At 37.1% G+C, this 15,080-nt stretch overlaps 1 protein-coding gene across 1 annotated transcript; it reads right to left on the bottom strand.

The window, feature by feature from the left end:
• Positions 1-13,077: 13,077 nt before the first annotated feature.
• Positions 13,078-14,555, bottom strand: LOC132344676 (heat shock transcription factor, Y-linked-like; the record flags this gene model as incomplete). Its single annotated transcript, XM_059884316.1, has 2 exons — positions 14,036-14,555; positions 13,078-13,605 (listed from the first exon to the last, which is right to left on the bottom strand). Coding segments are annotated over exons 1-2 (1,038 nt in total), but the record flags the coding sequence as incomplete, so codon positions are not given.
• Between the last annotated feature and the right edge of the window lie 525 nt (positions 14,556-15,080).

The raw sequence follows: 15,080 nt of genomic DNA, 5'->3' as shown, positions 1-15,080 counted from the left end.
GGCTATGTTTTTTTCCAGTGGTCATATATTGATATGAGAGTTGGACTGTGAAGAAAGCTGAGTACCAAAAAATTGATGCTTTTGAACTGTGGTGTTGGAGGAGACTCTTGAGAGTCCCTTGGACTGCAAGCAGATCCCACCAGTCCATCCTTAAGGAGACCAGTCTTGGGTGTTCTTTGGAAAGACTGATGCTAAAGCTGAAATTCCAGTATTTTGGCCACCTCACTCATAGAGTTGACAAATAAAAGTCTCTGATGATGGGAGGGATTTGGATCAGGAGGAGAAGGGAACGACAGAGGATGAGATGGCTGGATGGCATCATCGTCTCGATGAACATATGTTTGCCTGAACTCCAGGAGTTAGTAATGGACAGGGAGGCCTGGTGTGGTGTGATTCATGGGGTGACAAAGATTCGGACACGGGCCTGTGACTGAAATGAAATGAGTAAATTAACTGTTTTGTTGTTGTTGTTGTTGTTGTTGAGCATGTCATTGGTAATATATGAAAGGAACAAGTGTAATACATACATACATACCCGTTCAAGTGTTATTTCATGTGTTACGTCACTACATTCCTGTCTGACACTCTGTATCACACAGACTGTCACCATAATGTATCCTCAATGCATGGGATTCTCAAGGTGAAAAAGTAGGAATGGGTTGCCATCCTTAGTTCCAGGAGATCTTCCCAACTCAGATCGAACCTGCCTGTCTTATGACCTCTATGTTAGAAGACAGGTTCCTTAGTACTAATACTACCTGGGCAACCATTAGCTTATATACGGCTACACATATACATGCATATGTATATGTTGAAAGTTTGGGTATATAATTTTGCTGTCTACAGGTAGCAGTATATATTTTGCAGGAGGTATATAACTGCAGGTATGTCCTTTTGCAGGATCTAATGATTTGCTAAAAGTGGTTTCACTTACATTCATGTCAGAGAATTATATAATTTCACTTGTGACTTACCCTTTGAAATATTGGTTCTTTAGGAATATCTTGTATAATTTTTCATACATTGACAAATTTGCAAACACATATCCCATTTTTAAATTTTAGCTTCACATCTTGGTTTTCAGAGAATATACTTGGTATTATGTAAAATACTAAGACTTGTTTTATGCCTTAATGTGAAGCATATTTTTGAGAATATTCCAAAGAAAGTTCAGGTACAATTGAAAATATCACACACACACACACACACACACACACACACACACACACACACACAGTATGTGTTTATATGCCTATTTGAACATATCAGTGTAGGTACATAATTTTAAATATATATATATATATATATATATATATGTATGTATATATATATTTTTTTTACCCTTCTTTGATCTTGAAGTGTTTTGGGTCATGTTCCTCAGATTTATAGTTTGCTTTCAGTCTCCTGTCTTTTTGGGATTTATAGTAAACCTGTATTAGGTATTTTCACATTACTTTAGGTCCTCTGACTCTGATGCTGGGAGGGATTGGAGGCAGGAGGAGAATGGGGTGACAGATGATAAGATGGATGGATGGCATCACCGACTCGATGAACGTGAGAGATGGTGATGGACAGGGAGGCCTGGCGTGCTGCGATTCATGGGGTCGCAAAGAGTTGGACATGACTGAGCGACTGAATTGAACTGAACTGAACTAATGTCCTATTCAGGCAGAAGCCCACAGTCAACTTCTTTGAGAGTGTAAGAATCTTTCTAGAGACAGTATCTTTCTGAGGTTGTAGAGAATAGAGCACACTGTGAACCAAGAAATTTGCCAGCCATATCAGTAAACAAATGATGCTGCAGGCATCAAGTCATAAGCCCTTGAATCTATCCATAAACGTAAAACCTGGGGGAACTCTTGATGAAATCAGTTTGCCCACTATCAAGTCCTTAGTTACTGCACTTGAAGCTAGCGTGGCCTGAAGAACTGACTTGAGACAGAAAGAATAGATACTAGCCCTAGTTAAGGTGATTATCAAAGGAATTATTTCAAGGAGCCCAGATTCTTGCATCTACCATAGGTAGAAAATATTTAAATCCATTCACTTGAGGTGTCCAGTTTTTCTTTCGTTAACCATAATATTCAGACATTCTCCATACCTGATCATTGTACCAAAATTTCTGTAAAACTTGGACCCTCCTATCCTTCGTTAGAGCAGTCTTTTTGCGATACTTGAGAAGTCGCTTCTCATGATTAAATCCTTCTTAGAATGAAAGGCTTGATGAAGAAAACATAATTCTCCACTTTTGAACTATGCATTTTTCCCATTAGGTATAGCACACATTCTAGAACTGCAATATAAGGGATTCTTGTGCAGCACCTCACTGTTAACCTATGTTTACTAATTCCTACTTCCCAAACTTTTGAAAGTCAAAGGTCAGCTATTACTTGGGGCTGGTGCACTGGGACGACCCAGAGGGATGGTATGAGGAGGGAGGTGGGAGGAGGGTTCAGGATGGGGAATACATGTATACCTGTGGTGGATTCATTTTGATATATGGCAAAGCCAATACAATATTGTAAAGTTAAAAAATAAAATTAAATTTAAAAAATAAAATTAAACTTGAGGGGATTCATGGTTTCATAAACCGGTGACATCAGTTTATGAAAATATATAACCATATATGTTTACTTTATTTTAGAAAGCCGTTCTTTACTTTTGGAAACAATGGAAAATTAGGGAAGTGAAGGGACACAAGTATAGAGTCTGAATTTATTCTGCCCAACATAGCTCTGCATTTAAGTTTGTCTCTCTCTTTTTTTTTTTGCTTTTTCTTTGCCTATACATACTAAAGCCATCCTGGGTACACATTTTAATTGACATGCAGTGATGCTTTACTTGTCACTAGCACAAATTAGACAAAGACTGATTTTCTTTCCTTACAATGTTGTGTTAGTGTCTGCTGCCCAGCAAAATAAATCAGTTATTAGTAAATACAGGTGAGCCTCCCTTTTGAGCAGTCCTCCGATCTCCCACTTGGGCCTCCTCTCCTACTCCAAAACCAATTCCACTAGAGCACTGCATAGCAATAGCTATCTACTACATACTTGGTATGTCCTTCCTGCACTGTGTCCACAAGTCTGTTTTCCATGACTGCATCTCTTCCTACACTCCAAATGGTTTACTCAGCATCTGTTTTCTGGATTCCACTTAAATGCATTAATATGCACACACATATATTTATTACTTCTTTATTTGATTGCCACAAACCTCAATTGCTCTGTGTGGAATTCAATTCCATGACCAGGGATCAAACCTGGGACCCCTGCATAGGGATCATGGTGTCTTAGCCACTGGACCAACAGGGCATTCCCCTGTTGTTGTGTTTTTTTTAAATGATGGCCATTTGGAATGGTGTGAGGTGATATGTTGTTGTACTTTTGATCTGTGTGCCTTTGTTAAGTTGAGGTCGTTTTTTCTATGTTCAGTTTTTGAAGAGCTTCTATCACAAACACTTGTTGAATTATTTCAAAAACTTTCACCAACTATTGAGGTAATCATATGGTTTTAAACCTTGACTATACATTGATATGCAACTATTGAAGAATGTTTCCAAATCTTGAATAAACCCCACACTTAATTATGGTGTCCAATCCTTTTATGGTATTGGTGGAATTTTTTGCTAATATTTTGGTAAGGATGTTTGCCTCTGTTCATCTATGAGATATTAGTCTCTAACTTTCTTTTTCTGTGTTATCTCGGGGTTGATATCAGGGTGATGGTGAACTTGTAAGATGACTTTTGGGTTTTCCTTCCACTCTAGAGTTTTGGAAGCGTTTCAGAAGTGCATGTGCCAGCAGTTCTCTGACTGGTTCATAAAATTTCCCTGTGAAGCTTTCTGGAGTTTAAGTTTGCCAACTGGAAATTTTTTCATCACAGTTTCAATCTTAGTGCTTGTAATTGCTCTGTTCATATTTTCTGTTTTTTTTTTTTTTTTTTTTTCAGCTAAAAAAAATTTAGCTGAATTTCTTAGTATTTGTCCATGGCTCAAATTCTAAATTTTATTGACTTATAGTTGTTTGCTGTAGTCCCTTATGACTCTTTGTTATTTCTGTTATATTAGTCATAATGTCATCCTTTGTCATGTCAAATTGATGGATTTGTTGTCCTCTTTGTCTTGATAAGTCTGTATCATGATTTGTCTATTTTACTTCTCCTCTCCAAGAGACCCTTTTTAGTGATACTGATTTTGGCTATTTTTTTTTAATCATTTCTTTTTTTTTAATTTCTGCTTTGATTTTTATCATTTTTTCCCCTTCTATTCACTTTGGGGAATTTTGCCTGATTTTTCTTCTTTCTCTAAATGCTTTAGATTGTAGGTTATGTTGATTACTTGAGATGTGTAGAATTTATCAACTTCACTCTTTTACTGCTTTAGCATGCTCCATAACTTTTGGATAATCATGTTTTAAATATTATTTTCTTCTAAGATTTTTCTTTCATTTTCTCTCACATTTCATGAGTGATCTCTTGGCCATGTACAGTTGTATTTATTCATCTACATGGATTCATGTTTCTCACAGTCCTCACCTACAAATTCTGCTATGTAAATCATAACGTTGTGGTTAAAAAAAAAAAAAAGATTAATACCATTACCACTATCTCAAATTTATCAAGGCTTGATTTGAGATCCATTTTGTGATATATCTTGAAGATATTTTATTTTCACTTTAGAAAAAATGTGTATTCTGCTCTGCTTCAGTGAAATGTGCTATACGTATCAATTAACTTTGTCTGGTCTCATGTGCCTTTGAACACTTGTGTTTCATTTTAAACTTTATTTCTAAATTGGAGGATAGTTTCTTTCCAGTGTTGTGTTGGCTTCTGCTGTACAACAGTGTGTATTAGCATATAGGAGGCCAAAGTCTTTTTTTGTGTGTGTGTTGTTGATTGTCTGTTACTTATTCATTTTTCTAGTCCCTATAGAAATGTTTATCGTCTTTTCCCCATTCCATTTCTAGAATGTTTTATCACCTTTACTACCACAACATCCAAGTTATTTTCAAGGAGCCTGCCTACTTTTTCTTTCATTATGTTTTGAGTTTTTACCACATTCCTTTGCCTACAACATATTTCTCTGACTTCACATTTCCCTACTGCGTTCCTCATCATTTCTTCCCAAACTTCTGCGTAATAGTTATTGCTCCTCGTCTCCACTCCAAGTTGATAAAATTAGTTGAGTGTCTAGTGTGGGCTTTGCAGTTGGAGAGACTGACAACTATGTTCTTGAATCTGCAGTTGAGTCTTCCGTCTCTAATGGTGATACCATATCTGTTCATGTCATTTGTAGATGTCTATAGAATTAGTCTGACATTAGGCAGTCTATTTGCTGAAGATTGGTTGCGTTTTTCTGTCTTGCTTGTTGTGTAGTGTGAGGCATCAGCCCTGGGTTGTGTAGGCAGTTGGGTGCCGTACATCTGAGATTAAGAAAGAGGCCTTCAACGAGACTGTCACCAGTTAATAATCAGTGTAGACAGGAATTCTCTAGTGTCCCATGATCCTGGTCTCAGTGTGAAAGGTTGTAATGGAATGCAAAGAGCTGGGATTCTTGGCCTCCAGAGGAGAGGAATTCAATCTGGGGCCAGAGATAAGGCTGGATCACTCAGAGCTTTGTATAATAAAATTTTATTAAAATATCAATGAGATAGAGAAAACTTCTCATATAGGCATCAGAATGGGGCAGAAAGAGTACCCTCCTGCTAGTCTTCAGCTGGATATTATATAGTCACTAGTAGTCTGTTAATGAAAGAAAGGAATGTTTTAAAACTCAGAGTGGTACCAGGCCCCCTCACACATAAGATGCATTTTGGGATAATCTTGGCATCAGATGATTCATCCCGGGCCATAAAATGATTGTCCTGAAGAAGGATAGATTACCATACAATGATTCATTTACATAGATTAGGGAAATACTATCTGAGTATGACATACTGGTTTGTCAAGTAGGTTCTGAGCCATTAGGAGGAACTGACTTAAGAACAGAGTTTAGGGTAAAAGCATAATACATTAGCATAGTTTAAGACAAACATTTCCATAAGAAAAATGCATTGGTTATCTCAAGGTTTGAGAATAGTTAACTTCAGATGAAACCAGGTGTCATTCTGGCAATATAACATTTTAAGAGAAACCTCCTTTTAAATTTGTATAAAGACAGAAAAAAAAAAATATTGCTAGTTTGTTTCCTCCTGCTACTTAAGAGAGATAAAAATGTCTGATACTTTCAGGCCAAATCCTTCATTTGGAGACCCCAGCCTTCCTGCCTGTTACCCTCTCAGATGATGACAGCAGAAAATATCAGGCCCAACTTATGCCCAGAGAACTACAATACCATAGTGATAGATTGAGGAGATTAAAAAAGTAACATAGATAAATGGTAAATAAATAAGTAAAAGGTGCCACAAGCAATAAACACTACAGAGAAGACAACAGATTCATAATGAGAGCCAATCAAGTAAATCTCAAGGCAAAAAACACCACCAGAGTAGAGTGCCAACTGAAAAATAAAGAAAGCAAATCTGACAAGAAGAGCAGGACAGCCCCCACAGAATAACAGAAAACCACAGTTAATATAGAAATGCATACCCATGTTAAAGAATGAAGTGATGCAACAGCAGTTAAAGGCACAGAAAATAGGAAACCAAAGTAAAAGTAGAAATAGCTATACAAAAAATAAAAATATAGTTGAAATAATCTTCAAGATCAAATCAATGTGTAGTAACAAAGAAGCATACAACTGAGAAAAATAGTGCACAAACAACACAACAATTCAATGCATCAAAAGAATAATACATATTTCCTTGTGTCTCATCTGTGAGTGTCCTAGTGCTCAACATGGGCCAGAGGACAATTACACCTCTTTGGGAAGTTCTCCAAAGATGGAGAGAACTGGATTCTGGATATCTCTAAGGGCACCTCAGACTCAAAACTGCTATAATTCCTGTGCGTTCTTATAGCTGCCTGAGCCTGGGCATTTTTTTTTTTTTTTTTTTGACCTCTTCTCAGCTTTGGATGTAATCCGTAGACACAGGGTCTGCATCATTAATCCTGTGTATTTAATCTGCAGCATGCACAACTGGATGGAAGATTCATAATCCTCTTTCTTAATGGCTCTGTCCCTGGGCCTCAGGTGTAAATTTCATCCTTCCTCACATGTGGTCACCAAATGTGTCTGACTTGAGACACTTGTGGTGCACTGGGGTCTGCCATGATGAGCACAGAAGGTTAAGGTACAGCTGCTTGGAATTCTGGAAACATGGTGGTGCTAGTTATGAATAGGAGCCAGCAGCCATAGGCAGAAAAGGTTTTGCCTGAATGGGATCCTTTTCTAGCCTGTGTTTGCAGGAGCATGAGTGGTACTTCTGCTGGTCTTTCTCTATTGCCTTATAGTAGGTGTTAACAGGTGGGAAGGTGAGGCGCTACCAAGGTATCTCTGCCTCCTGAGTGTGACACAGTACAGTCGCTTTGGCAGTTTGGGAATTATCAAAAGGTATTCCCTGCTACACAATGACTCGTACCTGCTCCATCAGGCCATTTCCACATAGTCAACAGCAGTCCTCTCCCAGGATCCCTCTAAATCCCTTCTTAATTCCTTTTCACTCAGGTATGTCTGGAACCCACATGGGACACTCTGGTGAGCAGGGTCTTCTGCTATTTGATGCTGTGGGAGAACTATTGTCCTTGCAGAAGTATTATTTGTGATCCATTTATTGAGAGAGTTGCATTTCACATCTGCCTACATTTCTGCCTTCTTGGAACTTCTCAGTTTTTCCTGGAAAGCTCAATTATTATTTTTTCCTTGACAGAAAAACATGAAACATTAGTTGCCATGAATCAATCTGTTTGATGGGACATTGCTTACGTACACACGTAACTGGTACTACTTTGACTTTCAATATGCAATCAAGCATATTGTGTTGTCTTTTTTCTTTCCCCCTTGGAAATTTCTCTTAATGAGGAATTGTCATCAGCATGAAGAAATGCAGAACTTTCCACATAAAATATAATAGCAAAATTGGGCTCAAAACGGCAGCACTTGAATATCTCTAGCTATTTTTTGAACGTTCCTGACATTTTCCCAGCGTACAAATGTCTAACTTCAGATCTCAAAGCGCAATTCCATTCAGTAGATATCAAAGGTGAGACTTCCATGGGCATAATTTAATTATTGTATAATAAGATGGCAAGTTCATAGGAAATTACCAGTTGGTACTTGACTACTTGAAAAAAGAGAGAAAACGACAGCAATGACCAAAAAATAAAATTGAAAAAAAAAGAAAAACCAGGAATGTGTAGTTAGTTATTTAATTATAAGAGGTACACATGAATTGATGTTTGTATCACAGAATAAGCAAGGAGATAGCATACAATCATCTATATCTGCTTAACTGTCTCTGCTAATGACTTGGACACTGTGGATCACACACAAACCAAAAAAAAGAAAGAAAGAAAGAACGAAACATAATTTTGTAAAATTCTTAGAGATAAGAATACAAGAATACCTTATATGTCTCCTGGGAATCGTGTATGCTAGTAAAGGTGCAGCAGTTAGAACTGGACAGGGGACAATGAACTAATTCAAAATTGGGAAAGGAACAAGTCAAAGCTATATATTGTTGTCCTGATTATTTAACTTCTGTGCAGAGAACACCATGAAAAAATAAAAATCTAGATGAATCTCAAATTAGAAACCGAATTTATGTGGGAGATATGAATAACCTTAGTTATCCCAGTGACAACACCAAAATGACAGAAGAAATATAATAATTAAGGCGCCTCTTGATGAAAGTATTATCTGTTTCAAATATAGACATCTGAAATGAGAGTCCTACATAAAAGATGAAATTCTCAGTTTCACATATGAAAACCTAGATAAAGATTTCAGGGTTTGAAACATGAAATTCTCCATTATTCACATATACAAATCTGGAGAAAGATTTTCCAACGTAAAGTACGAATTCTCTGTACATCATACATGAATGTACGGACACGAAATATTCTGCAGAAAATGTGGAATTTTTTTACATTAGAGTTATGAAAATATGGATGCAGATTCTTTGACAGGAAATACAAAAATGTCTGTTTCACATATCCACACATGGTCACATGAAACATGAATTTTTTCATATTTGTCATTTGAAAATATTTGTGAGGTCTTTCCTTCATGAAATATTGAATACTGTCTATTTCACATTTGAAAAACCTGTGTTAATTTTCCTACAAGAAATATAGAATTTTCCCACAGATTTTCATGCTTGGGCTCTGAAATTCTCTATCTTTTCATCAAGAATGTTTGGAAGGTATTCTGATATGAGATTCGGAATTCTGTGTATTTCCCATTTGACAATCTGGGGAGAAATGTTCTCATATGAAATATGAATTCTCAATTGTTCACATGTGAAACATTTTCCAGATTTGTACACATGAAAGAGAATTTCCCGTCATTCAGAAATTAAGATCTGAGCTAAACCGCAAACATCAAACAGCTATATTTCATGTATATCCTGAATACCATATAGAGTTTTCTGTATTTCTTTGATAAAAATCTGGGTGAAGATTTCCCTATAAGAAATAGGGAATAATATATTTTACACATGTAAAATCAAAACCCTTATGATTAGACAGTGGAATTGATAAATAGATGCAGGGGATTCTATCTGACAGATGAGTGCCTGAAGACCTATGGATGGAGGTTAGTGATATCGTATAGGAAAAAGTGATCAAGACCATCCACATGAAAAAGAAATGAAAAATGGTAAAGTTACGAGGCCTCACAAAGAGCTGAGAAGAGGAGCGAAGCTAAACAAAAAGGGGAAAAAGAAAACAATAACCCTGTATCAGATCAGATCAGATCAGTCACTAAGTGTCCGACTCTTTGTGACCCCATGAATTGCAGCATGGCAGGCCTCTCTGTCCATCACCAATTCCCGGAGTTCACTGAGAGGAGACAGCAAAAGAGACACAGATATATATAACTGTCTTTTGGACTCTGTGGGAGAGGGAGAGGGTGGGATGATTTGGGAGAATGGCATTGAAACATGTATAATATCATATATGAAATGAGTCACCAGTCCAGGTTCCATGCACAATACTGGACGCTTGGGGCTGGTGCACTGGGATGCCCCAGAGGGATGGTATGGGGATGGAGGAGGGAGGAGGTTTCAGGATGGGGAACACATGTATACCTGTGGAAGATTCATTTTGATATATGGCAAAACTAATATGATATTGTAAAATTAAAAAATAAAATAAAATAAAGCAAACCTTAGAGGGAAAAATGAACATTCACAGTGTTGTGTAACTATTGACACTATTTCTGGAATGTTTTCATCATTCTTCCTGCCAGCCGTGTTAAAGGACAATTTTGCAACACCTATAAATGTTTTTATTTTATTTTAAAATGCAAAATATTTTGATTCATTGTTTTAATCAATTTGGAACATGTGTTCAAATAGAAAATAAATGTTAACTGCTTCCTCTCAATCTGTATTTATATAATAATAAATCTGGATAGCACATAAAAAGAAAAGAAAAGAAAATTTTACACATTTGGATGAAGATCCCCAAAGAATTGCAAGGAGAGGTAAAACCACCCTCAGTTATCAATGTCAATAAATAAAGCAAATCAATAGAACTGGAAAGTCTACTGATCTCTTCAAGAAAATCACAGATACCAAGGGAAAATGTCATGCAATCATGGGCACAATAGAGGACAGAAATGGTATGGATGTAGCCAAAACAGAAACTATTAAGAAGAGGTGGGAAGAATACATGGATGTAATGTGCACAAAAGATCTTCATGACCCAGTTAAGCACGATGGTGTGATCGTTCACCTGAGGACCCGATGTCCTGGAATGTGAAGTCTAGTGGGACTTAGGAAGCATAACGACAAACAAAGCTTGTGGAGGTGATGGAATTCAGTTGAGATATTTCAAATTCTAAAAGATGATGATATGAATGTGCTGCCCTCCATATGCCAGCAAATTTGGGAGACTCAGCAGTGGCCAGAGGACTGGAAATGGTCAGTTTTCATTCCAACCACAAAGAAAGGCAAGCCAAAGAATGTCCAAACTACCACTTAATTGCACATGTCTGACACACTTGCCCAGAACTGCTCAGAATTCCCCAAGCCAGGCTTCAACAGAATGTGAACCATGAGCTCCCAGATGTTCAAGCTGGATTTATAAAGGGCAGAGGAACCCGAGATTCAATTGTCAACACCCGTTGGGTCCTCCAAAAGGCAAGAGAACTCCAGGAAAGCAGCTACTCTTATTTGACTATGCCAAAGACTTTGACTGACACAACAAAACGACACACACACAAAAAGTCACATCAAAACGTGGAATATTCTTCCAAACATCGGAATACATGCCTCCTGAGAATTCTTACATCCATGTAAATAAAATAAATATTTATCAACTTGGAAAATTTTCTCAGTCAATAGGAAAGGTGAATTATGATAGTAGTGCAGGTTATAGAATGTTGTTGAGTAATGTGTAGAGCATTTGATTGGTTATTACATTTCTTTATTGATAATTCAGTAAGCACTTAAAATGTGTCATTTTCAGGCTCTATGTTTCAGCTGTTGTGAAAGATACATAAAGAGGGTAGACCCAAAACACATTGAAGATATCTGTACTCTCCTTCATAGAAGGGCAAACAGTAGTTCCTTCCAACCGCAAGAAATAGTTGAGACAAAGTTGTTAGAAGGGGCTTAGCATAAGGTAAGGTAGGTTAGGTAAGTCACTTCAGTTGTGTTTGACTCTAGGCGACCCCATAGACGGCAGCCCAACAGGCCCCCACATCCCTGGGATTCTCCAGGCAAGAACACTGGAGTGCGTTGCCATTTTCTTCTCCAATGCATGAAAGTGAAAAGTGAAAGTGAAGTCGCTGAGTCGTATCCAACTCTTAGCGACCCCATGGACTGCAGCCTACCTGGCTCCTCTGACCATAGGATTTTCCAGGCAAGAGTACTGGAGCGTGGTGTCATTGCCCTCTCCGAGGGCTTAGCATGACTGAAAATAATTTGAGATTGTAGCTTCAGAAGAGAAAGATAATGAAATGACTAAGGAAAACAGATATCATGTCTTCCAAGAACTTTGTAACCATGCTGATGTGCTGCAGTAATGACCAGGAATTTATTCTGTCTCTACGGGGACAGATAAGCAACATCTAAACATGCATTTGAAATTATAGGGTGGAATCTTGGTGTCAGGAAATGAAGACGTACCTTAAGGACAGCAGCGCAAAAATGACCCTATAGAATACCACTTGTAAAGTACATAACGTGTGCTGACCATGGGCCAGTCACTGATTATATCATGCTATCTTTTCTATCACAGTGATGGTATAATTGTGATCATGATTTTGGATGTACTACAATATCTATATTTTCAGGGACAAAATTAATTTCTATAATGAAAACAATCTGCTGTCTAATCTTTAAGACTCTACCAGTAACTAATAGAATATAATATGTGAATGTGCTGAAGATCATACTGTGTATTTTTATTTATCTAATTTTATTTGCATCTCTTTCTTCACCCATACCATCCTAATTTAGACACCCCTTCATTTCAGCAGGGATGATTTCAGAAATCACTTTACATCTATTACCTCTTTTCCCTTGCTTCTCATTTTCTTGCTTACAAATATTATATCAGGTGTCATTTACCTAGGATGCATAACGAATGCTTTCTTGAACTGAAGAGTTTGGAATACCATGCAGTAAAATAGTAAACCAATGAACTAAAGCCTCATTTTCTCTTCTTTGTTTAAAAATTGAAAATGAAACTATGAAGATGAACATGTAAATTTAATGTTCAAATACAGGAATGGTAGGTATTTGTTGACATCTCCCAAAGTAACGTTCAATCTTCCTTAGGCTCCATAATCTGACACGTATTTGGTAGGTCAGTTTTAATTAGCATGGTTTCCATATAATGGTGATTGTTGATGAGTTGACTTGAAAGAGAGGAAGCAGATGTGTAAGTGCTTGTTGGCACTGAGAACCACGAGTTGCCTGTCTCTTGCAGGTTAGGAAAAGGATTGTCATGGCCTGACATATCGCTATGCCTGACTGGAAATTTAGAAGGCTCCACCATCAGTCCAGAATAAGTGCTCTGTAATGGGGATACAATGTGGTTCTGAGAAGTAGATGTAGTTGTAGTAGCAAAGTCCTCAATGGGGCCATTTACTTGAGTGTAGCTGCTATGTGAATGCCAATTAAAAATGCTCAACTTTTTTAAAACAGCAGGTTGATTTACCAAAATCTGTTCTGTTTGTCTAACCGATATTGGTGATGGGTGGTTAGGTAAGTCACATGGAGATAGGGCATTTGTATTAGTGACAATCTGGATGGTATGAGGCTTTTGTATGAAAGGCACAGGTAAACTTGTGGAGGCTGAAAATGCGCTCTCTCTACTAATTTCTGGAATAAATTCAGAGTTACGATCATCTTCGTTGACACTTGCTTTAACATGCTTCTTGTTATCTTGCACTAATGAAGATATTTGAGACACATTATTAATCCCAACTCTTCTTTGCACTCTTAATAAAAGTTGAGGATGACCTCTTTTGAAATTTGGATTATAGTAGGTCTGTAACTAAAATCAAAGGATTACATTATTTAGTTTCTTTATAAACCAAGGTAAAACTGACAAGCAAAGCTAAGTTATAAAAATGTATTCCTTTAATGAAACCAACTAAATAGCATCAAATAAAACACCTCCATTAATAGTTTAACAGGTAACATGTTAGAAAGAATACGATCCTCAATGAAAAATATATTTTATATATACAGTAAATACCACTTTAAGTTGCTTCAGGACTTATATCTGGTTTCACAGTGCTAGGAAAGTTTGTCAAACATCCAATATTTTAACATATCCAGCTGTTCTCAACTTCAAAAAATAAAACTTTTTAACGATTTGTTAGCTCAAGTTTAAATTCGGTTTTAGCTACATATGTAAATGTGCTTTCTAGGTCACATGATTTCATCTTACATATTGCCAATAAGTGAAAATGTTGGAATACCTTACTCAAAAGAGAGATGTTGTTTTCTTCTTCCAGAAAGACAGGTAGTGAAGCAGATCTTTGAAAAGTTTGTCGCTTTTTACTAAATCCATAAAGGTTAAGCTGTCGAATTAAACTCTTCATACTCTTGGTTTCAAATATTCTGAAAGGTGCCTTTCTTTCCAAGACTTCTTTCTTAAAGAGTTCTTCGTCGATCACTATACATGTGCCTCTCTCATCCCACCAAATAGATTCAAACTGATCACTTTCAACTATATTCCAAAGTTTTTGTGGAAAGGTGAGTGAAAGAAAATTAGTCATCTCATCTGTTTCAGATACAGAATATTTGTAGCATGGCCTTTTTATCACAAGATCCTCAGACAAAGCCTGAAAAGCATATTCTTCAATCATAGATCTCAAAACTGAGTCCCTAGTAAGTGTATAATCATACAAAGATCTAATGGAGGTTTCTGAATCAGTTGATTCATCCTTAGGAGGCCCATCTTGAATTTCTGAAGGTATATGTGCCATCTCAGAGAAATCTTTCTTCAGATCCTTTTCTCATTTGTCTGATTTTACTGACCACTACTTCAAAAATTGCTTGGCTGGCCAACAGAGAGAAACTCTCTAGACCATCGCAGAGGTCCTCAAAGTCAAAAGGCTGTGACATCACAAAATCACTTGTCTCCTAGCAATCAAAGGGTAGCTGTGACATCACAAAATCACTCGTCTCCTAGCCATTGAAAGGTGATGTTCAGCTAGGCTTTACTTCAGCATCAACTTAAAAATACAGCCTGCTTACAGAAATAGTAACCAAAACCATGAAGCATGCAAAATCTCATTCCTAAAGAATTTTTACACAGAAAAATCACATCAATAAATCTACTTGGTTTCTGAAATACAAGTGATTTATCACCCTTCTATACACACATTTTTCATATTCAGTACTGTTACCCAAGCAAAATTGGTCTACTGGCCTCTGCAATAAAATCTTTTAACTGTCTGGTTTCAACTACTCTGTGGTCTCTGTACTTAACTTTCAGCCTGGCTGGGGCTTTGGCATCTC

This window comes from Bos taurus, chromosome Y, assembly GCF_002263795.3.
Source record: "Bos taurus isolate L1 Dominette 01449 registration number 42190680 breed Hereford chromosome Y, ARS-UCD2.0, whole genome shotgun sequence".
Lineage (NCBI taxonomy): Eukaryota > Metazoa > Chordata > Mammalia > Artiodactyla > Bovidae > Bos > Bos taurus.
The sequence above is the reverse complement of the archived record's forward strand: the minus strand, read 5'-3'. Positions and strand labels throughout refer to the sequence as shown.